Consider the following 26,580-nt stretch of genomic DNA (forward strand, 5'->3'; position numbering starts at 1 on the left):
TTGGCGCCGATCTCCGCTATTTCGCGTCTGGTGCTGTAGCTGCGTTTCTGAGACCCTATGAAGTCGGTGCTGCAGAAGCATTCGCTGAGATTCGTCTAGTCCCACACGATCGTTGTACAGAGGTAGAGAGGGTCCAAGGCCAAACATACAAAGTTAGGGGCCGAGCAAGCACCACACAAGCTGTTAGGCTTAACCCATAAAAGCCCTTTTTATTTGAGACAGTCTTTCTGTCGCCCAGGCTTAAGTGCAGTGGCACGACTTCGGCTCATTGCAACCTCCGTTCCGCGGGTTCCAGCAATTGTCGTGCCTCAGTCTTCCGAGTAGATGGGACTACAGGCGCCCGCCACCACGCCTGGCTAATTTTTGTATTTTTAGTAGAGACTGTTTCACCATGTTGGCCAGGCTGGTCTCGAACTCCTAGCCTCAAGTGACCCGCCCGCCTTGGTGCTGGGATTACAGGCGTAAATCACCGCGCCTGGCCCCATAGCCCTTTTTAAAGTTGATTTTTTTGTAATCCCAGTCTCCCCAAAGTCCTGTATCAGGATTGGAATCCATTTCCCCTAATTCCCTAGTTAGCCACAAGGAGTTGTGCAGATGTGAGGGAAAAAACTCCTGTATTGAACGCCCACACTATGCCAGGCATTTTGGAATTTAAAGAAAGCCTGTAAGGCATTGTCCCCATTAAGACTGGTCTTGAAAAATGGCCACACAATTTGGAAGTGGCAGAGTTGAGATCTGAAGAAGCTGCAATGTAAACTCAGAGAGGGGGCATTCTATCAGATTAGGCGTGGTGGTGATTTCAGCATACTTCCTAGAGAAGATCCTTGAGCTGATGTGTAAGAGAACAGCTGTATACTACAGAGGGCTGAAACTTCATAGTTTAATATGAGAAGGAAAAGATGTATGTAGGGAAGTGGCATTTGATGAGAGGAACAGAACTATAATGTATCCTGGGGAGGTCTGAGCAGAAGTAAATCTCTGATTTTCGGAATGGTTAGAGGGGTGGAAAGAAAAATTTGAAGTGGTATCAAGGAACTAAGAACTTTTCAGTGAAGGAGTGATTCTGCTGCCCTAGATACTGCAGAAAAGTCAAATTAAGGATGGGAAAGTTAATTTAGCAATATGGCAATCTTTAACTAATTAGCGCTGTTTCAAAAAAATTAGGATAGAAGCCAGGGTGAATGGTGAAGAAATATGGCTGTAAAGGATTACAAGTCAGAAAACCCAAGGGGATGTGGAACTCAGGGGAGAAATTGAAGACAGAGAAGAGGCAGTCATTTATTTATTTAGAAATGGGGTCTTGCCACATTGCCTAGGCTTGTCTGAAACTCCTGGCCTTAAGAGATCATCCCACTGCTGCCTCTTGCTTAGCTCTAGGATTACAGGCACAGGCCATCCTGCCTGATGAGAAGGGATATTGACAAGAGGCAATATCCTTTCCTGATGAGGCAGGAAAGGAGAACTAGCCAGGGATCTATGGGGCCTTTTCCACAGATGTGATGATGGGAGAGAGGTTTGAAAGTCTTCAAAGTCTCTGAAGTCTTATCTTCCCAGCAACATGAAGGCAAAGTCATTGGATTGTGAGGGGTAAATGGGAGGGGGGGATGGGAAGGAATTTAAGGAAGGAGGCCAAAGTTTGGAATAGCTGAAGGACACACAGAAGGGTTGTTGGGCAACATTAGAGATAAGTTTGTGGTTGCACCATTCTAAAATTGTGTTTTCATCCAACAATGGTTTGCAGTTTGGATATTGCAGCAGAGGGGAATGGCTGAGTTGATCTAGGCTGACACCTTGCATGGCAGGGGTATGGAAACAAGGAGCAAGAAAGGGGAAGATAACAGCTAATGATTACAGAGACCTGGGGTTCAGGCAAGATAAAGAAAACAGTGAAGCCAAAAGAGAGCTGGTTAGGAAAACCATACCGTGAGATTCATCTCCTGAGGGTAACCCCAGGGTCCCCTCCAGAGGCCTGGTAAGGTAGGCTGGATCAGCCAGGTCACACATATTTGATGTTACTTACCTAAAAAAAAAGTGAAACATCAGAATCCTCTAAATTTTCAGGGGATTTCTGAAACTGCCACTAGCTTTTAATACTGGAATAAAGTGATAACAAAGGTTGTAAGTCAGGTGTTCATTTATTAAATACAAGTTTTGAACAAACACTGCCAGGCAAGTTTAACAAGAAGTAACCTTCCTGGAATGTTTCAAAATACAGTCGTGTTGATCAAGTTTTATTTCAATCAACCTTTTCATTTTCTGTTTCTAGGTTCATTTCCTGTTGAGCAATTAGAGCATGTGCATTATTTCCTCACATGACATCACAACAGTGCAGCATCAGCCTCTGGCTTGTAAAGGCACCCAGCAGACTTATGCTCTGTGCAATGGCTGCTTAGCAACCACCATCAAATAAAGTAATGAAGCTTTTGTAGAGTGTGATACCAAATAGCAACTGGCACCTTCACTTGCACCATTAAAAAAACCTTTAACATTTCCTTCAGTTTTCACATATCCATTAAAACTATAGTAAAAAACAAAACCCAGACTGCTTGATAAAACATACTTAAACAATTTTCCAAGTTTAGTATTAGCCTCTTGTTAAGTTATGAGCAATACCAGAGCTGAGTGTAAGAGTCTTCATTTTGCTGTCATACTCCAGCAAAGCCAACACACAAAACTAGGTATGTTAGAAAGTCTGCTCTACTAGATTTAGAGCTGCTTCTAAGTTCCAGACAAGACACCTTTTAAGCTTCCAAGTGTACATATACACACGGTGTTGTACCAAGATAACTTTTAAAGTCTAATTTTTTTGGATGTCCTTAAATTACTTCACAGAAAGAAAAAAGGCACAGAGGACACTTGGTTTCCTTACCAGTAGTGGCCTTAAGCTACACACTTGCCTGTGCAAAGAGTTTAAAGATGTTCAGCAGCATTAATGGTGCCACAGCCATTCATAAAAAGTTTCAGGAAAATAGTTTAAAAAAAGAAGAAAAGCTTGCCAGAAAAGGCTTAGAATCTGAAGGTTAAATACAGAAGAATACAGACAGAGACTGGAGGCAGCATGGGGGTTGTTAACTAGGAAGCTGCTGGGAATAGCTGCCTTCTGAGTTTTTGTGCCCATTTTCCTCCAGTTTTCTCCTGAAAAACTCTGGTCTTTTCCCCTCGTTTTTAAAATGAAAACATCCTACTAGATTGGGTTTGAAGGATAAATGCAAATAGGCAGAAGCTTATTTTATACATAGTTCATTCTCAGAGAGGCAAAGGAGGATGATAAATATTGAATGAAGCTAATTTTAGAAAATAAAACAAATCCTGTCAATCCATGCCGTAAAGGCCCAGGGAGCACACCGAATGAATCTTACATTCTGGCATTTGCAAAAGTGTCTTCAACTTCCTTTTTCATTTATAAGCACAGCAATAGGCAACACCTAGTTTATATCTCAGGTGGGAAGCCCTCTTAGATTTGAGGCTTTCCAGCTGATGCAATCGAAAACACATCAAGGACTGCTTATAGCAACTTGTGTTGAAATGTAAAACTACTATTTTATTTGAAAGAGACCATAGTTAATAACATGTTCCAAATGAAGCAGTGACACCCACTTCTTGATCCTATCACTTTTCTTGTCACTTATGACATCTCTGGGCTTAGAAAGACAGTGATATAAAGACAGTCCATAGGGGGAATGTCCCTAGTCAGCATATTAAGCTGCACAATTGAGTAGTGAGCTCAATTTCACTAATGAAAGTGGTGAACATCCACCTACTAACTACACAGGACTAAGTGGATATTTAAAATGGCTTGTGGACAAGGTTGTGCCCAAATTCCTACTTTGTTAATTGAAGACCTCAGGCTGTGTTAGAAGTAGCTCTTAGAAGTCAGGTCACAAGCCCAAACAAATATTAACTATATACATCTTATAATCTCAGCATTTTGTCAACAATGAGTATGTTAGTAAACATGGCCACATACTGCATACATCTTACTGTGGAAGAGAAAATATAAAGTGGTACTGAGTTTACACTAAACCAACATAAAAAAGCACATGGGGTATATGTGTTTATGTATATATCTCACACACTGAGATATACTGTTGATATTAGTGTCTTAAAATGACATTTTTCATGGATATGATATTTGTTGCCTAAACCTGCTTAGGCCTAGTCCTTGTAGAAACAGATTTTCATAAGAGCATAAGGGCCCAACAGTCTCCTCACCCCCATCAATTGGTAGGATTGCGCTACCAATCCTCATTAAAAGGACTGTATAACAAAATTACGAGCAATCAACAGAAGTTGCACAAGATTCCTTTAAATTCCTTTTTTTTTTCAAAAAAATTCTCATCTATCATCTTATTCAAAAGTCTACACAAACTTCAAGGTATCTGCTTTTATGTGAAGTTATTGGGTAACACAGAAAAGGGTCTAGATCATGAGGACTAGTAAATACACAGGATAACACAGGATTTTCTGATGACATCAGCTGTCAACTGAAATATGTGACATATAAAAGCAGCACTCACCAAAAATGTTTGAAGAGTAATTGGACGAGAAATAGCAGGGGTGACAGGAAGTTTTAGTGCTGAAATAATTTCATTTAGGAAAAGGAAGAAGAATATGGAGAGACAACAAAAGGTGAAATGAGTGATGATTTCTAAACTTGGTGATGCCATAATAAGTACAATTTCCTGCAAGCCAGGGGAGCACTGTCAAGCTCTTAGGAATCTCAACTATCGTCATTTCAGCAGGAGCAGTTCTCTAATTTAGTAAANTGGTATCAAGGAACTAAGAACTTTTCAGTGAAGGAGTGATTCTGCTGCCCTAGATACTGCAGAAAAGTCAAATTAAGGATGGGAAAGTTAATTTAGCAATATGGCAATCTTTAACTAATTAGCGCTGTTTCAAAAAAATTAGGATAGAAGCCAGGGTGAATGGTGAAGAAATATGGCTGTAAAGGATTACAAGTCAGAAAACCCAAGGGGGATGTGGAACTCAGGGGAGAAATTGAAGACAGAGAAGAGGCAGTCATTTATTTATTTAGAAATGGGGTCTTGCCACATTGCCTAGGCTTGTCTGAAACTCCTGGCCTTAAGAGATCATCCCACTGCTGCCTCTTGCTTAGCTCTAGGATTACAGGCACAGGCCATCCTGCCTGATGAGAAGGGATATTGACAAGAGGCAATATCCTTTCCTGATGAGGCAGGAAAGGAGAACTAGCCAGGGATCTATGGGGCCTTTTCCACAGATGTGATGATGGGAGAGAGGTTTGAAAGTCTTCAAAGTCTCTGAAGTCTTATCTTCCCAGCAACATGAAGGCAAAGTCATTGGATTGTGAGGGGTAAATGGGAGGGGGGGATGGGAAGGAATTTAAGGAAGGAGGCCAAAGTTTGGAATAGCTGAAGGACACACAGAAGGGTTGGTGGGCAACATTAGAGATAAGTTTGTGGTTGCACCATTCTAAAAATTGTGTTTTTCATCCAACAATGGTTTGCAGTTTGGATATTGCAGCAGAGGGGAATGGCTGAGTTGATCTAGGCTGACACCTTGCATGGCAGGGGTATGGAAACAAGGAGCAAGAAAGGGGAAGATAACAGCTAATGATTACAGAGACCTGGGGTTCAGGCAAGATAAAGAAAAACAGTGAAGCCAAAAGAGAGCTGGTTAGGAAAACCATACCGTGAGATTCATCTCCTGAGGGTAACCCCAGGGTCCCCTCCAGAGGCCTGGTAAGGTAGGCTGGATCAGCCAGGTCACACATATTTGATGTTACTTACCTAAAAAAAAAGTGAAACATCAGAATCCTCTAAATTTTCAGGGGGATTTCTGAAACTGCCACTAGCTTTTAATACTGGAATAAAGTGATAACAAAGGTTGTAAGTCAGGTGTTCATTTATTAAATACAAGTTTTGAACAAACACTGCCAGGCAAGTTTAACAAGAAGTAACCTTCCTGGAATGTTTCAAAATACAGTCGTGTTGATCAAGTTTTATTTCAATCAACCTTTTCATTTTCTGTTTCTAGGTTCATTTCCTGTTGAGCAATTAGAGCATGTGCATTATTTCCTCACATGACATCACAACAGTGCAGCATCAGCCTCTGGCTTGTAAAGGCACCCAGCAGACTTATGCTCTGTGCAATGGCTGCTTAGCAACCACCATCAAATAAAGTAATGAAGCTTTTGTAGAGTGTGATACCAAATAGCAACTGGCACCTTCACTTGCACCATTAAAAAAACCTTTAACATTTCCTTCAGTTTTCACATATCCATTAAAAACTATAGTAAAAAACAAAACCCAGACTGCTTGATAAAACATACTTAAACAATTTTCCAAGTTTAGTATTAGCCTCTTGTTAAGTTATGAGCAATACCAGAGCTGAGTGTAAGAGTCTTCATTTTGCTGTCATACTCCAGCAAAGCCAACACACAAAACTAGGTATGTTAGAAAGTCTGCTCTACTAGATTTAGAGCTGCTTCTAAGTTCCAGACAAGACACCTTTTTAAGCTTCCAAGTGTACATATACACACGGTGTTGTACCAAGATAACTTTTTAAAGTCTAATTTTTTTGGATGTCCTTAAATTACTTCACAGAAAGAAAAAAGGCACAGAGGACACTTGGTTTCCTTACCAGTAGTGGCCTTAAGCTACACACTTGCCTGTGCAAAGAGTTTAAAGATGTTCAGCAGCATTAATGGTGCCACAGCCATTCATAAAAAGTTTCAGGAAAATAGTTTAAAAAAAGAAGAAAAGCTTGCCAGAAAAGGCTTAGAATCTGAAGGTTAAATACAGAAGAATACAGACAGAGACTGGAGGCAGCATGGGGGTTGTTAACTAGGAAGCTGCTGGGAATAGCTGCCTTCTGAGTTTTTGTGCCCATTTTCCTCCAGTTTTCTCCTGAAAAACTCTGGTCTTTTCCCCTCGTTTTTAAAATGAAAACATCCTACTAGATTGGGTTTGAAGGATAAATGCAAATAGGCAGAAGCTTATTTTATACATAGTTCATTCTCAGAGAGGCAAAGGAGGATGATAAATATTGAATGAAGCTAATTTTAGAAAATAAAACAAATCCTGTCAATCCATGCCGTAAAGGCCCAGGGAGCACACCGAATGAATCTTACATTCTGGCATTTGCAAAAGTGTCTTCAACTTCCTTTTCATTTATAAGCACAGCAATAGGCAACACCTAGTTTATATCTCAGGTGGGAAGCCCTCTTAGATTTGAGGCTTTCCAGCTGATGCAATCGAAAACACATCAAGGACTGCTTATAGCAACTTGTGTTGAAATGTAAAACTACTATTTTATTTGAAAGAGACCATAGTTAATAACATGTTCCAAATGAAGCAGTGACACCCACTTCTTGATCCTATCACTTTTCTTGTCACTTATGACATCTCTGGGCTTAGAAAGACAGTGATATAAAGACAGTCCATAGGGGAATGTCCCTAGTCAGCATATTAAGCTGCACAATTGAGTAGTGAGCTCAATTTCACTAATGAAAGTGGTGAACATCCACCTACTAACTACACAGGACTAAGTGGATATTTAAAATGGCTTGTGGACAAGGTTGTGCCCAAATTCCTACTTTGTTAATTGAAGACCTCAGGCTGTGTTAGAAGTAGCTCTTAGAAGTCAGGTCACAAGCCCAAACAAATATTAACTATATACATCTTATAATCTCAGCATTTTGTCAACAATGAGTATGTTAGTAAACATGGCCACATACTGCATACATCTTACTGTGGAAGAGAAAATATAAAGTGGTACTGAGTTTACACTAAACCAACATAAAAAAGCACATGGGGTATATGTGTTTATGTATATATCTCACACACTGAGATATACTGTTGATATTAGTGTCTTAAAATGACATTTTCATGGATATGATATTTGTTGCCTAAACCTGCTTAGGCCTAGTCCTTGTAGAAACAGATTTTCATAAGAGCATAAGGGCCCAACAGTCTCCTCACCCCATCAATTGGTAGGATTGCGCTACCAATCCTCATTAAAAGGACTGTATAACAAAATTACGAGCAATCAACAGAAGTTGCACAAGATTCCTTTAAATTCCTTTTTTTTTTCAAAAAAATTCTCATCTATCATCTTATTCAAAAGTCTACACAAACTTCAAGGTATCTGCTTTTATGTGAAGTTATTGGGTAACACAGAAAAGGGTCTAGATCATGAGGACTAGTAAATACACAGGATAACACAGGATTTTCTGATGACATCAGCTGTCAACTGAAATATGTGACATATAAAAGCAGCACTCACCAAAATGTTTGAAGAGTAATTGGACGAGAAATAGCAGGGGTGACAGGAAGTTTTAGTGCTGAAATAATTTCATTTAGGAAAAGGAAGAAGAATATGGAGAGACAACAAAAGGTGAAATGAGTGATGATTTCTAAACTTGGTGATGCCATAATAAGTACAATTTCCTGCAAGCCAGGGGAGCACTGTCAAGCTCTTAGGAATCTCAACTATCGTCATTTCAGCAGGAGCAGTTCTCTAATTTAGTAAAAAAAAAAAAAAAAAAAAAGAAAAGAAAAAGAAAAGAAAGAAAAGGAACAGAACCAGAAAGAGAGAAACCGCAAACAATTGTTTATCCGCACTCTGGGGCTGGTTTTGGTTTGGTTCGTTCACAGTATCTACTCAAGTTGCTCCTTTTGTTGTTTCCTCTCTGCCAGCCACCGTTGGATTTTTTCTTTTAGTTCTGTGTTTGGACGGATCTGGTCCATGGTGAGGGGACTACGGTTAAAGGGATCTGTTTGGTCACTGGGACGAAGAGAGAAAGGGAAATAGGGTTATTTCTGTACGTTCTAACATTCTAAGCCAAAAATAGAACACCTGGGCATCGCATCTTAAGAAACCAGAGCGCATTATAACTTTGAGTCAAATGCCTAGTCGGGGTTAGAAAGAGTGAGAAAAGATGATTCAGGAGTTTTGTAGCTACTTTGTTTATTTATTTATTTATTTATTTATTTATTTATTTATTTATTTTTGGAGACAGAGTCTTGCCCTGTCACCCAGGCTGGAGTGCAGTGGTACCCAGGATGGAGTGCAGTGTCGTGATCTCTGCTCACTGCAACCTCTGCCTCCTGGGTTAAAGCCATTCTCCAACCTCAGCCTCCCGAGTAGCTGGCATTACAGGCATGCACCACGACACTCAGCTAATTTTTGTATTTTCAGTAGAAACAGAGTTTCACCATGTTGGCCAGGCTGCTTTCAAACTCCTGGCCTCAAGTGATCCACCGGCCTTGGCCTCCCAAAGTGCTGGGATTACAGGTGTGAGCCACCCACCTGGCCTCTATTTCTTAATAAATTTTATTTCAACACTGCTGTTCAGATGATATTCAATTACAGTGGCTTAAAAAATGCTATGCTTCTGTCACCTTTAGATTTCTCTAAGACAGAGACACTGTACATTCATGTCAGTGTAAAGAACTATTTGTAATTATAGTGACAGATTCTTAGGACAGTATAAGATGTTAAGGAATAAAGCCTTGTAGACCAACATTTGATTTAGTCAGCTGATTGTTATGCAAGTACGTGCAGATTATGGCTTCCTGACACGTAAGAAGGTTTATGACAGGTGTCAATCTTTCGGCTTCCCAGGCCACAATGGAAGAATTGTCTTGGCCCATACATAAAATACATGAAGACTAACAATAGCTAATAAGCTAAAAAAACAAAAACTGCCAAAAATTCTTACAATGTTTTAAGAAATGTTACGAATTTGTGTTGGGTCACATTTCAAGCCATCCTGGGCTACACATACAGCTTGGACAACCTTGGTTTATGACATACTTTAAGGGCTGATATACCTTTTCTCTATATTGAGGCCACTATAAAATACAAATTTTCATTGCAAAAGACATACCATCTAGCACAGCATAATCCATATAGTGAATGTTTAGTACCAAATACCAAGAGGTGAAAAGTTTTTTTTTTTTTTTTTTTTGAGACGGAGTCTTGCTCTGTTGCCCAGGCTGGAGTTGCAGTGGTGCTATCTTGGCTGACTGCAACCTTTGCCTCCCAGGTTCAGGGGATTCTCCTGCCTCAGCCTCCTGAGTAGCTGGGACTACAGGCGTGTGCCACCACGCCCAGCTAATTTTTGTATTTTTAGTAGAGACAAGTGTTTCACCATGTTGGCCAGGCTGGTCTTAAACTCCTGACCTCAGGTGATCCACCTGCCTCGGCCTTTCAAAGTGCTAAGATTACAGGCGTAAATCACTGCACTTGGCCAAAAATTCATTTTTTTTAATATTAAAAAATTTCCTTAACTTTGGGTCAAAGTATACAAAATGTATCTATCTGTTTATTTAGAGACAGTGTCTTGCTCTGTTGCCCAGGCAGGAGTGCAGTGCTGCAATCATAACTCAGTGCAGCCTGAATTCCTGTGCTCAAGCGATCTGCCTCAGCTTCCTGAGGAGCTAGGACTACAGGCATGTGCCATTACACTTGGCTAATTAAAAATAATTTTTTGTAGAGATAGAACTTAATGTTTTTTTTTTGGAGACAGAGTCTCGCTCTGTCACCCAGGCTGGAGTGCAGTGGTGTGATCTCGGCTCACTGCAACCTCTGCCTCCTGGGTTCCAGTGATTCTCCTGCTTCAGCCTCCCAAGTAGCTGGGATTACATGCATGCCACAAGCCCGGCTAATTTTTGTATTTTTAGTAGAGATGGGGTTTCACCATGTTGGCTAGGCTGGTCTCAAACTTCTGATCTCAAGTGATCCACCTTCTTCAGCCTCCTAAAGTGCTGGGATTACAGGCATGAACCACTGTGCCTGGCTCAATATAACTTAATTTTAAATATGGAGAGGCCAAACAAGGTGGCTGTGCTTGTAATCCCAGCACTTTGAGAGGCTGATGTGAGTGGATTGCTTGAGCCCAGGAGTTTGAGACTGGCCTGGGTAACATAGAGAGACCCCTTCTCTACAAAAAATACAAAAATAAGCCAGGAACGGTGGTGCATGGCCTGTGGATTACAGGCTTGAGCCACCGCGCCCGGCCTATTGCTTCATTCTTGATTTTTCTATAGTTATCATGGGGCAGACTGTCCAAAGAATAGGCAGGCTGGGGAAAATTCATGGTTACCACGGCTGATACAACAGCAGCAACAGAACGTGAGTAAACCCACACGGTGAATAGAGTGTAAAACCTTAAATAAAAAAGAAAAAGCAGGCTGCGTGAGGTGGCTCATGCCTGTAATCCCAGTACTTTGGGAGGCTGAGGTGAGCGCATTACTTGAGGTCAGGAGTTCAAGACCAGCCTGGCCAACAGGGTGAAACCCCCATCTCTACTAAAAATACAACAATTAGCCAGATGTGGTGGCATGCACCTGCAGTCTCAGCTACTCAGGAGGCGGAGGCTGGAGAATCACTTGATCTTGGGAGGTGGAGCTTGCAGTGAGCTGAGATCATGCCACTGCACTCTAGTCTCGGTGACAAAGCGAGACTCTGTCTCAAAAATAAAAAAAAAACAGGCCAGGCGCAGTGGCTCACACCTGTAATCCCAGCGCTTTGGGAGGCTGAGGCGGGTGGATCACTTGAACCCAGGAGTTCAAGACCAGCCTGGCCAACATGGTGAAACCCCGTCTCTACAAAAAATACAGAAATTAGTTGGGAGTGTTGGTGCATGCCTGTAGTCCCAGTTACTCCAGAGGCTGAGACAGGAGGATCACCTGAGCCCAGGCTGGAGTACAGTGGTGTGATTTTGGCTCACTGCAACCTCTGCCTCCCAGGTTCAAGCAATTCTCCTGCTTCAGCCTCCCGAGTAGCTGGGACTACATGTGCGTACCACCATGCCCCCCTAACTTTTTTGTATTTTAGTAGAGATGGGGTTTCACCATGTTGGCCAGGCTGGTCTCAAACTCCTGACTTCAAGTGATCTGCCTAGCTCGGCCTCCCAAAGTGCTGGGATTACAGGCATGAGCCACTGCACCCAGCCAGAAATTGTTTTCTTAAGGCAGGAAGAGGTAAGGTAAAGTTAGCATTTCTTAACAGAATGTTTTGTTGTGAAATGTTTATATCCTAGCAATTGATACCAAAATGCCTTCCAACATATCAGTAAATTAATATGTGGTATCTATTGAGTGCAAAGTACTGTATTAGGTGCCTGGGAGAGAAAGATAGCAAACTAATATATATCTGTGCTCTTGAGTCTGCTTTTTGGGACTGGCTTACCTGAGCAAATGTCTTGCAATGGTGGATCTATCCACAGTGACTCTGGAAGATGGCAGCACCACAGGGTCACACATCAGTGTGCTCATAATGGGATCCAGGAACTCATCACAGGCATCTGCATAGGTTTCCTCTTCCTGTTGTTGGAGGTCTGCAAGAGACTGAGTATACAANAATATCTAAATTAGTTGGGAGTGTTGGTGCATGCCTGTAGTCCCAGTTACTCCAGAGGCTGAGACAGGAGGATCACCTGAGCCCAGGCTGGAGTACAGTGGTGTGATTTTGGCTCACTGCAACCTCTGCCTCCCAGGTTCAAGCAATTCTCCTGCTTCAGCCTCCCGAGTAGCTGGGACTACATGTGCGTACCACCGTGCCCCGCTAACTTTTTTGTATTTTAGTAGAGATGGGGTTTCACCATGTTGGCCAGGCTGGTCTCAAACTCCTGACTTCAAGTGATCTGCCTAGCTTGGCCTCCCAAAGTGCTGGGATTACAGGCATGAGCCACTGCACCCAGCCAGAAATTGTTTTCTTAAGGCAGGAAGAGGTAAGGTAAAGTTAGCATTTCTTAACAGAATGTTTTGTTGTGAAATGTTTATATCCTAGCAATTGATACCAAAATGCCTTCCAACATACCAGTAAATTAATATGTGGTATCTATTGAGTGCAAAGTACTGTATTAGGTGCCTGGGAGAGAAAGATAGCAAACTAATATATATCTGTGCTCTTGAGTCTGCTTTTGGGACTGGCTTACCTGAGCAAATGTCTTGCAATGGTGGATCTATCCACAGTGACTCTGGAAGATGGCAGCACCACAGGGTCACACATCAGTGTGCTCATAATGGGATCCAGGAACTCATCACAGGCATCTGCATAGGTTTCCTCTTCCTGTTGTTGGAGGTCTGCAAGAGACTGAGTATACAACATCTGGTAGTTAAAGTGAATTCACAGTGCAGCTGAATTCAGTGTGCTCAATGACAGAGTGAGACTCTGTCTCAAAAATAAAAAAACAGGTCATTAATAACCCTTGACAGTGATAGTGACACATGTGAGCTTCATTTTCTCAAAAACAAGCCAAGATAGATATTCTGGGAACAAATTAAGCATTGAGCCCCAACTCTGGACCTTTAAGTTGGCTCAGCTGCTGGCAGTCACACTGGAAATGGGTTGAAATGTTAGGAGGAAAAGAAATACATCACATATAACATCCATCTGGCAATAGTTCTGTTATAAATGCCATAATTCAAAAGGGGACGGAGAAGGGGAAGTGGAGGAGGGTATTGTTTGCATAATTAGAGTCACTCATGCAGCCTGTGTATGAAAAGAAGTTTTTGATTTTTGATACAAACAGGTATAGGAATTTTAAAGTTGTTTCAACATTTAATTCCTTCACAACTCGAGTTCCTCAGGGATCCACCTAGCTAAGCTCTAACCAAAGATGAAGTCCAACTCAATAAAGACACTCAATGAAGGGAAGACTGACAGCAACAAGCTCTAACCAAAGATGAAGTCCAACTCAATAAAGAAACTCAATGAAGGGAAGACTGACAGCAACAAGGAAGGTTTTCTATTAGACTTTTGTGCCATGATTTTCCTTCTTCTTAACTGCTAACAGAGCTGTCATACTCTAACCAAAGGGATTTAGCTAAATACAATATAGTATTTTAATCTTTAAAATGTATGCACATTCCAATAGAAGCCAACTACTAACTACAAACATAGAGACAATGAAAATAAAAATTAGTGACTGAAAACTACTCATCTTGTATTTTTTTCCAAAGAAGTTATTCTGTATTAACACCCTAGGTTTTAAAATCTATTGGCAACTCTGTGCATAAACGTTTTCGTAAAAACATCTTACATAAATGTGCACATTCTTCTCTTCTAGTTGAGGTTTCTTAAATTTCTTTCTTTTTTTTTTTTTTTGAGATGGAATCTTGCTCTGTTGCCCAGGCTGGAGTGCAGTGGTGTGATCTCAGCTCATTGCAACCTCCGCCTCCCAGGTTCAAGTGATTCTCCTGCCTCAGTCTCCCATGTAGCTGGGATTACAGGTGCGCTCCACCATGCCCGGCTAATTTTTGTATTTTTAGTAGAGACGGGGTTTCACCATGCTGGCCAGGCTGGTGTCAAACTCCTGACCTCAGGTGATCTGCCCACCCTGGCTTCCCAAAGTGCTGGGATTATAAGCATGAGCCACTGCACCCAGCAAAGGGATTATAAGCATGAGCCACTCACTGCACCCAGCAGATTTCTTAAATGTCTATTCTCACTCTCATGTTAACAAGAATAAAACTGGCCGGGCGAGGTTGCTCAAGCCTGTAATCCCAGCACTTTGGGAGGCCGAGACGGGCGGATCACGAGGTCAGGAGATCGAGACCATCCTGGCTAACACGGTGAAACACCGTCTCTACTAAAAAATACAAAAAACTAGCCGGGCGAGGTGGCGGGCGCCTGTAGTCCCAGCTACTCGGGAGGCTGAGGCAGGAGAATGGCGTAAACCCGGGAGGCGGAGCTTGCAGTGAGCTGAGATCCGGCCACTGCACTCCAGCCTGGGCCATAGAGCGAAACTCCGTCTGAAAATAAATAAATAAATAAATAAAACAAGAATAAAACTAAGAATATTATAGTTCTAAGTGACCAAAAAGAACCATCTGTTTATATTTTCTCATGGCAATGCTCTTTTCCTCCCTGAAATAGGGTAAAAAGCAGCACAGCTGAGGCGACAATCTGATTTTTTTGTGTGGATTTTTAGGAAATGGGGTCTTGCTATCTTGCCAAGGCTAGAGTGCAGTGGCTATCCACAGACATGATCATAGCACACCGCAGCCTCAAACTCCTGGGCTTAAGCAATCCTCTAGCCTTAGCCTCTTACGTAGCTGGGACTACAGGCTTGAGCTACCATGCCTGGCTGATAATGTGGTTCTTAATGAAATCAGCAAACAAATCCTCCTCTTCCTCACCTTGATTCTCTCTGCCAAGTTGCTGAAAGCCACAATCATATTCCCAGGCTTATTTATTTTCTTCAAGACTCGAACTGTCTGTGCAAAGAGAGTTGGGGAATAGGAACGTCCATCCTTGGGCACAGTGGCACAGAAATTCTCCTCATCCCTGGAAGGTTAGCATCAGAAAAAAACTGCTCACCAGAGGGTAGGTCAATGGAAGAGACAATAGGCTGCAGAACAAGTAGTCTCACCACTTAAAAGCCATGAACATTCTTTTAATATATATATTATTTATATATNATTTTTTATATATATACTTTTTGATATAGAAAGACTTTCTAGGAAGTCTATCAAGTATCATGTGACCTTAAAAGAATGCTACTTTTCCAAACAGTGGTACAATCAGTAAAGTTTATCTTTGCACAGATCAAAGCAGAATATTGGAAATCTTAATGTCCCATGCGTCACTCAAAATCTTATTAGTTTTTAGAGACAGAGTCCTGCTGTGTTGCGCAGGCTGGTCTCAAACTCCTGGTTTTAGGCAATCCTCCCACTTCAGCCTCCCAAATAGCTTGGACCACAGGCACACGACACCTTGCCCAGATAAAATCTCCTTACTTAAAACTACAGAAGAGATGGGTGCTGACGAGTTGATGGGTGCAGCACACCAACATGGCACAAATATACATATGTAACAAACCTGCACGTTATGCACATGTACCCTAGAACTTAAAGTATAATAAAAAAATGAAGAAAAAAAAAAAAAAAAAACTACAGAAGATTCCTTCATCAACCAAGTAGGAATGAATCATTTCTTTTCTATTTTCACATAATTACCAACCGGTCATTCTACTATCAAAACCCTAAATCAAAACATTAGCATCCCCTCTGGCTTGACAAATTTCAATCTCAGGTACCCAAGATTTAAGTAGATAGTGCAGATATCTGATACAAGCTGCTGGGGTTTGAAGTCAAATTCACTGAAGTCCTTGACTTTTAAGGCACCCATCTTGGGGCCAACCAGGTGTTGCAGGAAGTAGTTCAACATGGAGATGATGCGCTCAGCCAGGAAGGGATGCACAAAGAGTGACTTGATCTCTGGAAAAGAATCCAAAGTCTCTGAAAACTCAATCCATTAGCACTCTATTCCTTATTAAGTATAATTTATTTGGAGACCTCTGGGGACTACTGTTATTTTATTTTAAAATTTTGAAGGAACTACTTTTAAAAAACTAAGTAATTCATTTTCACTGCAGAAAATACAGACAAGCAAAAACCAAAACCGAACACAAAACAGAAGACAAAAACTACCACCCAGAGATAAACACGGGTAACATCTTGCTATTTTAACATTTTGTCCTTCTAGCTTTTCTGTCCATATTTACACATACACAGACATTTTTAAAACAAAAATGATCATATTTTACATATTCTGAAACTTACTGTTTTCAGTAACTATATTGCAAATACTTTACCATTTTATTAAGTGTACATCCCTGTGCTGTCCAACATAGCAGCCCCTGGCCATATGTGGCTATGAAAATTAAAAATAAATAAAAAAATCCATTCCTCAGTCACACTAGCCACATGTGGCTAGTTAAGTATGGTTCTGGACAGCCCAGATTTATAGGATATTTTCGCTATCACAGAAAGTTTTTTTTTTTTTTTTTTTTTGAGACGAAGTCTTGCTCTGTCGCCCAGGCTGGAGTGCAGTGGCCGGATCTCAGCTCACTGCAAGCTCCGCCTCCTGGGTTTATGCCATTCTCCTGCCTCAGCCTCCCGAGTAGCTGGGACTACAGGCGCCCACCACCTCGCCCGGCTAGTTTTTTGTATTTTTTAGTAGAGACGGGGTTTCACCATGTTAGCCAGGATGGTCTCGATCTCCTGACCTCGTGATCCACCCATCTCGGCCTCCAAAAGTGCTGGGATTACAGGCTTGAGCCACCGCGCCTGGCCTATCACAGAAAGTTCTATAGAATAGGGGTGATTCACATAATCTTTTTAAAAAATGAGATGGGGTCTCACTATATTGCCCAGGCTGGTGTCAAACTCCTGGGCTCCAAGTGATCCTCTTGCCTCGGCTCCCAAAGTGTTAGAGGATTACAGGTGTGAGCCACTGTGCCCAGCTGTTTTACATCATTTTTTAAAAAAATTATGTTTTATTTTTTTGAGACAGGGTCTTGCTGTTGCCTAGGCTAGAATGCAGTGGCACAATCATGGCTCAAGGCAGTCTCAACCTCCTGGGCTCAAGTGATCCTCCTGCCTTGGCCTCCCTAACTGCTGAGATTACAGGTGTGAGCCACTGTAACCAGGCTGTTTTCCATCATTTTTTTTTTTTTTTTTGGAACGGAGTCTCGCTCTGTCGCCCAGGCTGGAGTGCAGTGGCACGATCTCGGGTCACTGCAAGCTCCACCTGCCGGGGTCATGTCATTTTCCTGCCTCAGCCTCCCGAGTAGCTGGGACTATAGGCGCCCGCCACCTCGCCCGGCTAGTTTTTCATATTTTTTAGTAGAGACGGGGTTTCACGGTGTTAGCCAAGATGGTCTCGATCTCCTGACCTCATGATCCACCCGTCTCGGCCTCCCAAAGTGCTGCGATCACAGGCTTGAGCCACCGCTCCTGGCCTGTTTTACATCATTTTTAATGGCTGACTTTTCCAGTTGTAACTGCACCATAAGTTATTTATTTAACGTCTTTACCGGTGGACATTTTTACTATTTTCAGTTTTTTCCTACACTTATCAATGAACTTCATTGTGGATACATCTTGTAGACTCATCGCTTCTTTTTTTTTTTTGAGCTAGAGTCTCACTCTGTTGCCCAGGCTGGAGAGCAGTGGTGTGATCTCTGCTCACTGCAACCTCCGCCTCCTGGGTTCAAGCTATTCTCCTACCTCAGCCTCCCAAGTAGCTGGGACTGCAGGCACGTGCTACCACACCTGGCTAATTTTTGTAATTTTAGTAGACACAAGGTTTCACTATGTTGGCCAGGTTGGTCTCGAACTCCTGACCTTGTGATCCGCTCGCCTCGGCCTCCCAAAGTGCTGGGGTTACAGGTGTGAGCCACCGCGCCAGGCCTATTGCTTCTTCTTCTTCTTTTTTTTTTTTTTGAGATGGAGTCTCACTCTGTCACCCAGGCTAGAGTGCAGTGGCGCGATCTCGGCTCTCTGCAAGCTCCGCCTCCTGGGTTCACGCCATTCTCCTGCCTCAGCCTCCCGAGTAGCTGGGACTACAGGCACCTGACACCATGCCTGGCTAATTTTTTGTATTTTTAGTGGAGATGGAGTTTCACCGTGTTAGCCAAGATGGTCTCGATCTCCTGACCTTGTGATCCGCCCGCCTCGGCCTCCCAAAGTGCTAGGATTACAGGCGTAAGCCACCGCGCCCAGCCTATCGCTTCTTCTTAACAAATCTGTAAGGAACTGCTATGTCATAGGGCATGAATTCCAAAAATTAAAAAAAAATAAATTTATACATGTCAAATTTAACAAGCCAGACAGTATCATAATGCTATGTTTGGTTGGTACTGATAGTTGTTGATTTTTCAGTTTCAGTCATTATCACAAATCCCTCAACATATAGTCAAATTTTTGGTCAAATAATTTAGTTATTAAAATTATGTAAATATTATTCACAGCAGAGCCATGTGCTGTCCTAATAAGTATATAGTTCCTTTTTAGTATAACTTTTTGCTTATTTGCTTATTTTCAGAGCCTCTTATCACTAAATTCTTTCCAAACTCTCCATTGGAATTTAAAACTCTCAACACGGTCATTCTAGCTGCTGATTAGTTTTTGGAAACATTCTTTCTGGATGTTTCTATCCTTTGCTCCAACCTGGACTGCTTGCTCTACAGGCCTGCTATGTAGTGGTCACACAAGCTCCTTTTACCATCATCCTGGGAATCTCCTTTGCGTCTCCCTTGTGTTGAATTCCACCTTCCTCCTCCTAGGTTTACTTTCCCTCAGAAATGTGTCTCCGCTTCAAATGACACTGTTGAAAGTGCAAAGCCATTTTGATACTTAAACTATGGTAACATTACCTGACTTCTCTGGGATATTTTAGGGTCTTGTTTTTACCATGATTTCCGAAAATTTCACAATGTTATACCTCAGTGTGGGTTTTAAAAAATTCTCTGTGCAGGGCCCTTGGCAAGCCCTTTCAATTTAGAGGCTATCTTTGAGTCTTGGGGATTTTTTGGTATCTTTGATAACTTCCTTCCCTCCATTTTTCTCTTTTGAGACTTCCTAGATCCATCCTTTGTTTCTTATCCTTTCTCTTTCAATTTCCATCTTTTTCCTTCTGTTCTACGTTCATAGACGAGTTCCTTGAATTTATATCTTCTAACCCTTTTACTGAATATTTAACTTTTCTGAGGTAAACATTTCAATATCCAAGAGTTCTTTCTTATTCTTTAAATAATCTCTTTCATTGCCTCTTTGTTCTTGTTTTTTGGTTGCTATATCTTCTCTTATCCCTCTGAGATTAAAAGTTTTTTTAAAAGTTTTACAAAGTTTTCACCTATTTGTTTTCACATTAGAGGATTTCCTCAAACGGTGATTATTGTTATATCATATTTAGCTGAGACATTAAAATGATAATTTCAGTATGTAATCAGTATAAAAATAGGCAGATTTCACATTTTAACACTAAGTCTTGCAGTACATATTTTATACTTATAGCACATCTCAATTCAGACTAGCTACATTTTAAATCCTTGAAAGCCACATGTGGCAAGTGGCTACTGAATTGGACAGTGGAGCTATAGAGGGAGTAGAGATAAATGGCTGTTACATCCACCATATTTAACCAGGATTCAAGCATATTTCTCAGATTAACATACATATATGTACATGTGTGTGTGTATAGACACACAAATATTTATATGGCTAACTTGTCCTCCAGAAAGATTTTACCACCTTATGCTCTCTGGCAGCTGTGTGAGGGTGACCATTTCTTCATTCCCATGTCAATAATAGGCATTATCATTCTTTTTGAAGCTTCTCCAGTGATTCGTTTCCCTCCCAGATGTGGAGGATACTGTCACCAGGGTCTGAATTCTTAGTTTCAGCTAGGCTGATCCCTCAAGTGAGGCAGATCTTGGCCATTACTTTTTTGGGGTAAAGCAGTACTTTGTATCCTTACCTGATGTGAGAAAGGCAAGGGTACCGATTGTTTCATTGGACATGATGTTATGGAAACGTGCCAGCTGTCCAAACATCTGTAGGCCGGCCTCCTTTTCTCGGCGGGCTTCTGGAGTCAGACTATCCCATTCACCTCGGTCCTTCTCAATTTGCTGAATCTTTATCTTGCTCAAATACTGCAGAAACCAGAGATGGGATGTATCAGAGAAGAAAGGTACAGTTGAAGGGATGTGACATTTAGGAGGTCCTATTAAAAATCCAGTCAACTAAGCTGGGAAAACAAGGGACCATGTAAGAGACATGAGCTTTTATTTCTCAGCATAGGGCTGAAGCTCAAAAGAACTTTCAGGAAAGAAAGAAATTGTGGCTTCATACAGATTTGTTTCAGCTTGGGTAGATTCACAGGTAATTCCCTTAGAAATAGTATATCATTGTTAAATGGAAAGAAGGATGAAGAGTTTAATATATGAAACCCAGGCCAAGAAACAAAAAAACTAAAAAACCCCACACTATAGTGAAAAAACAATGACTCCTTCCTGAAAGATGAAAACAAATCCCCCCCTGCCAAATTGCTTACAAAAAATCAAAGCTCTATCAAATATGCAAGATGTGTGGAAGAACATAATTATTTAAAACTCTACCTCATGTCATCCTTCCTGTTGTAGCAAACAACTTGTCAAACTTAGTCTCATGAAAATACCATCTGCTTCATACTTTGTGTCACACACCTCTTGCTTAAAAGGGTCTGTAACAGGACCTATTCTCACTTTTGAAGAAAACCTCTCTTAAACCCTAAAGTGTAGGATTATGAAGAAATCAGATCAAACCTTTCTCACAAATTAAACACAAGCTACTCAGGGGACTGCTGATCACAATGAGGAGCTCATGATTGTCTAAAGGCTACCCTCAGGATTTACCTGATTCATCTCCCTTTGGTCAGTGCCCTGTCCATCCTATACCCATCACAGGTAAGGGAAGTTTTGCTCTACAGATAGCAAAGTTTTTATGGGAGAAGTAAGCAGATCCACCAGGGAAGGTTAAGGAAATAATACACTGGAGGAGCTGAGAGGCACCCAGCTGCATTTTATACTTGGTGAAACGTTTGTTTCACAATATAGCTAAGAATTTAGGAGGCAGTGGAAATATGAGAAATATTGACAACTTGGAGCCTTTATATGAAAAAATAACCCAAATCAGAGATTTTCTTTCAAGTAGTGGTGCAAAAATCAGAATCTTTTAGGAAAGTGGGTTAAAAGTCATTGTCTTAGTAAGATATTTTACTGACACGTTGGGATTAAAAGGGTTTCACTGACCAAAAGTTAGCTCCTCTGATTTCTTTCTGTTGTGCCGGCCTGATGAATTACTCCTGCCAATACAATGTAGTTTGGCTTCACCATATGGTATTTTCAACTCTGCCAAAATGTCCATCTCATGACGCTTCAATGACCCTTGATCTTGGTCTCTAATGGAATGAACTAGAAAGCTCTGTAATGGCAAGCTTGGTGGTACACTACTAACCACACATTTTTGGTGTTCAAGTCTGGTACTAGGGGCATAAGGACTGCTCTATTATGATTAAAAGGTAAAATGTATGTTACTGATGATGATTTGATGGTATGGGGCAGTTAAATCTTTTTTTCTCACCTGTATGGCTTCATCCAAAAGGAAGATGGCATCATTCATTAGCAGGTTAAGAAAGCGGAGGAAAAGTGGGGGATTCATGGCTTCTAAATTCTTAGAGGCATAGTCAGCCAAATCCTATAAGTCCCAGCCCACAAGAAAACCATTTTAGTATTGAATTACAACTCATTGGGGCTTATATAAAGCAACAGGTTTCATCAGAAACTCTCTCACCTTAATGCTCTCCCGATAGGTATCTGTCCCCCACATGTATCTTAGGATAGGATACATGGGACGACGGTAATTAAACTTCTGTTCAAATTGATGGGGGTCTCCTGGAGTAAGGCAAGAGCAAAATATCAGCAACGGTGATGTCATAAGAGGAAGAGCTTATGCCTATGTGTAGTCATTTGCTTTGTAGTCATTTGCTTTTGAGTGTGTTAAGACTACTAACAAAATCTGCCCTGGAGTTTCTAGAGGTCTAAAGTTATGGCCAAGTGTTGGCTCATTTCCTTACTGACGAAGTAAAGGGGAGACAGAGATAAAGGATACCTTACTCTGCAAGAGACAAGTACCAAGCTATAAAACAAAAGTCAAGGGAAACAAATGCTTCCATATCCAAACATGAGTACTTGTCAGGCTTTAAATGAGGGCTCAGGGCTGGCCATTATGGCAGTGAAAGCCATGTGCAGGACGGGACACTAAGCAATTCCCACATTCTTCACAGACAATATCCCAATTGTGTAGCCAACAGGTTCTTGATTACTCTGAAAAATCAGGTCAAGAGCTAAAAATCTGAGGCTTATACTGCTTTTGAAATACCAAAGGTGGCTGGGCGCGGTGGCTCAAGCCTGTAATCCCAGCACTTTGGGAGGCCGAGACGGGCGGATCACGAGGTCAGGAGATCGAGACCATCCTGGCTAACACCGTGAAACCCCGTCTCTACTAAAAAATACAAAAAAAACTAGCCAGGCGAGGTGGCGGGCGCCTGTAGTCCCAGCTACTCGGGAGGCTGAGGCAGGAGAATGGCGTAAACCCGGGAGGCGGAGCTTGCAGTGAGCTGAGATCCGGCCACTGCACTCCAGCCTGGGCCATAGAGCGAGACTCCGTCTCAAAAAAAAAAAAAGAAATACCAAAGGTATTATTAGAGCTCCACAGGCTGGGTTATAATAAAGGAAGAGTGTAGGATTTGGAGTCAAAAGACCTAGGTTTTCATTCTGGCTCTGCTTAATCTAAGTCTCTTAATCTTTTTCAGCTTCCACTTCCTCAGAAATAAAACAGAAATTGTACTCCATTACAACACTTTGGTCGTATGGTCACATAATGAGGTAACTGCAGTGATTTATTATACAATTTCTTATGCATTATAAAGATTTACATGCATTATTTCACTTAATCATCACTTTGACCCATTTTATAGATGAGGAAACTAAGGCTGATAGGTGAGCGAATTAAAAAAACCAGAATCCAAATATGGAAAGGCGGCCAGTAAAATGTTAAATGCCTCTTTAAATGTTAGTTGTATTTACCATTGGATGGTAGACATCCCTTTAAAAAATGGTCTTCAACAACTTCTTGACATATCTTATTTACTGACTGAGACAGGGTACTGTTTAAACAAACACAGGGGCTCAGGGTTAGATAGAGAAGGAATGTTGCCCACTGGTGTTTTTTTTTTTTTGAGAGGGATTTCTTGCTCTGTCATCCAGGCTGGGGTGCAGTGGTGCAATCTCAGCTCACTGCCACCTCCGCCTCCCGAATTCAAGCGATTCTCGTGCCTCTCCCTCCTAAGTAGCTGGGATTATAGGCACCCGCTACCACGCCTGGGTAATTTTTGTATTTTTTGTAGAGATGGGGTTTCACCATGTTGGCCAGGCTGGTCTCAAACTCATTAGTTCAAGTGATCTGCCTACTTCGGCCTCCCAAAATGCTGGGATTACAAGCATGAACCACTGTGCCTGGCCGCCTGCTGGTATTCTTAATCGAACCATTAGACTATTGGAGAATTAGATAGTCTGGTTAAGATAAAGGAATCTCTCAACCAGTACACTGCCTCTTTATGCACTATTCTGTAATTTTAAGGCAGAGAAAAATAAAGACCCAGGTTTTAATCAAAAAGTCTAACTTGAGTCTGATTTGATGAAGCATCATAATAAGGGTGTTGGAATACGTAGATTTCTTCAGGTGACACAGACCTGATTCTACCACTTGGTAGTGAATGTCATGACATGGACAAATAATTTGATCTTTTGGGCAGTCATATCTTCATTTGTAAAACAGGGATAATTAAAAATAAATAAATAAATAAATAAAACAGGGATAATAGAGTGAAAGTTTTCAGATGGTGACAATGGGATAATGTTAAAAAAAAAAGCACTTATCATCAAGCCTGGCACATAGTAGGTATTCAATAAGTAATGGCTTGACATTTCTTTGATATCCAAATACGGATCAAACTATAAAACTCCACTGGTATCAGCTTCTCAGTTCTGGGCTCAGCTTCATGACTGCTTTACCTGTAAATTCGATGTCCACAAAAACCTTGATTAGAGCCTCTGCAAGTTGGGGTGCATACTGAAAGTTGCAGAACACACGTTTTCGGTGGAATACACTGGATACCAAAGGATTTGGGGTCTGATCCAGGTGGGGCATCACTGCTTCCAACACCTCTGCTAGTTTGGCCCTCAGATGGGGATTCTTCATTCTGCAAAATGGGAAAAAAGCAAGATGAGCAGATAAGCTTAACTCCAAATTTATGACGCTGTTCTCTCCACATAATAATAAAAATCCACCCTAAACCATTATTATAGGAAAAAAAAAAGATCCACTTCTGCAGTTTTAAGTTTGTCAGTTTCTTGGTGTGGGTGGAGGGTGGGAGGTGGTGATGCAGGGTACATCATTTAACTCTTGAGTTGACAGCTTACCAACTATGAGGGTGAGCACTTAAGTTTTTGAATGCTTAGCCATTGTTTACTTCTCTGTAATAATGCATTATTTACTGCTTACTATTCTCTGACAGTTTCATGTGGAATAAACTTGCCTTTTCAAGCTTTCTGAGGGTAAAGACTAGAATATAATTATGCTACATTACCCATGACGCATACAGTGTATGCATAATACTTGTTGACTTATGACTTCTCATTAGGTATGCTCAGCTCAGTGAAGAATTGGCTTCTCTCTACTTATCACTGATACAGCTCAGGGAATTGTGGGTCATTCTCTTCACTGTGCAGCAAATCTTCACTTTTGTACACAGAGTTTCCATTTCCTTTAGCCTATGCATCAAAAAAATCAGGGAAGCAATTCTACAAGTCACAGTATCTTCCTTTGGAATAGAGGTCTAGAAGCTATGAGTGAGAAAACTTGAAATGAGAAATAACATTGACTTAAGTTTACTGCTCATCCAACTCAGAATAGCAAGAACAAGCTTTATCATCATATAATTATTAGAAGATCATTAGCACCTGGCTGCCACTGGTAAGTTTCTGGCATTATGTTAACTACTTTAACCATGGACTAGCAGTGGAATTTCCATAAGATACCTTATATGCAGGATTAAATTTTCTGTGGGCAAAGTTCATTGTTTATTATACCTCTCAACAGTGGGGTTTCTGGCTACCCATATGGATGGTCAGGTGATTCATTAATGTTACCATAACTTCTGAAGGCAACCCCTTATGATTCAGGCTTGTTTATTTCTTGGTTTAGAAGTCTTCTGAATGTTTTACAGCCTAAACAGTGACAGAACCAAGCTTACAGCACTACACCTTTCTATGCTTCCAGTGAAAATGGTGATAAAGTGAAGGACATGCTCCAGGGAATCTGCTGATGTCTCCAAAATGTCATCGGCAAAGCGGCGGAGAAAAATGAGAAAATCACCCAGGTTATCTGCAAAAAATTCTGAAAAAGAAAATATTCACTGGAATTAGCCAAACATCTGTATATTTGTACTAATAAACAACATTTAAATTCCTTTCACCCTACTTAATGAAGGTTAAAAAAAAAAAAACTAAATGTTTTGTTGGTACTAGAGATGGTGGTAAGTCAATAAATGTAAAATCTCCTTTAAATGTAAGTCAATTTAAATTTTTATTCAAGTAAATATATGAACAGTAATGACACAAAATGTTAACACACCAGTATACTAATATATACATTTTTAGTCTCAAGGTTAACTGTGGTTTAAACCCTTCAGATGTGTGAGGATGCCCTAATAAAGATTAACATGTTAGGTGATGGCGGTAGCCAGACTCCAGGATGGTCCTCCAATGATCACTGCTTTTTGGTATTCATGACCTTATGCAGTCCTCTCCTATATTCACTCTTTCAGAGTAGAAGATAAACTCTGAGGCATACAGTAGATGTGATGCTATGTCATTTCCAAGATTAGGGTATAAAAGCTTACAGTCTCCATTTTGGTCACTTGCTCCGGGGGAAGCCAGCTGCCATATCATGAGTAGTATTTAGAAGACACATACATGGCCTAGAAAAGAGGCTGCTGGTCAATAGCACAAGCAACTGAGGCCTGTCAACAACCACATGACTGGGATTGTAAGTGGATCCTCCAGCCCTAGCAGAGTCCTCAGATTCCTAAGGCCCTGACAGCTTGGCTACATAACTTCCTGAGGAACTCTGAGTCAGAATCATGCAGCTGAGTAAGCTGTTTGCAGTGTTGTTGTTGCTATTTTGTTTATTATTATTATTT

The 26,580-nt window shown here is 41.2% G+C and overlaps 1 protein-coding gene and 1 long non-coding RNA gene across 2 annotated transcripts in view; one reads left to right on the top strand and one right to left on the bottom strand.

The window, feature by feature from the left end:
* The first annotated feature begins 12 nt into the window (after nucleotides 1-12).
* Nucleotides 13-25,734, top strand: LOC108536383 (uncharacterized). Its single transcript, XR_001887499.1, has 3 exons — nucleotides 13-122; nucleotides 23,131-23,203; nucleotides 25,659-25,734. It is a non-coding gene; the product is annotated as an uncharacterized LOC108536383 (long non-coding RNA).
* UBE4A (ubiquitination factor E4A) overlaps nucleotides 5,866-26,580 on the bottom strand; it is a 46,893-nt gene continuing 26,178 nt past the window's right edge. The window contains 9 exon segments of the mRNA XM_017883067.1: nucleotides 5,866-8,766; nucleotides 12,926-13,083; nucleotides 15,132-15,279; nucleotides 16,031-16,211; nucleotides 20,257-20,431; nucleotides 21,900-22,013; nucleotides 22,110-22,210; nucleotides 24,392-24,579; nucleotides 25,643-25,775. Coding sequence (XP_017738556.1) covers nucleotides 8,640-8,766; nucleotides 12,926-13,083; nucleotides 15,132-15,279; nucleotides 16,031-16,211; nucleotides 20,257-20,431; nucleotides 21,900-22,013; nucleotides 22,110-22,210; nucleotides 24,392-24,579; nucleotides 25,643-25,775 — 1,325 coding nt within the window. The 3' untranslated portion in view covers nucleotides 5,866-8,639.

The sequence above is a fragment of the Rhinopithecus bieti genome, unplaced genomic scaffold, assembly GCF_001698545.2.
Source record: "Rhinopithecus bieti isolate Rb0 unplaced genomic scaffold, ASM169854v2 scaffold_11964, whole genome shotgun sequence".
NCBI lineage: Eukaryota > Metazoa > Chordata > Mammalia > Primates > Cercopithecidae > Rhinopithecus > Rhinopithecus bieti.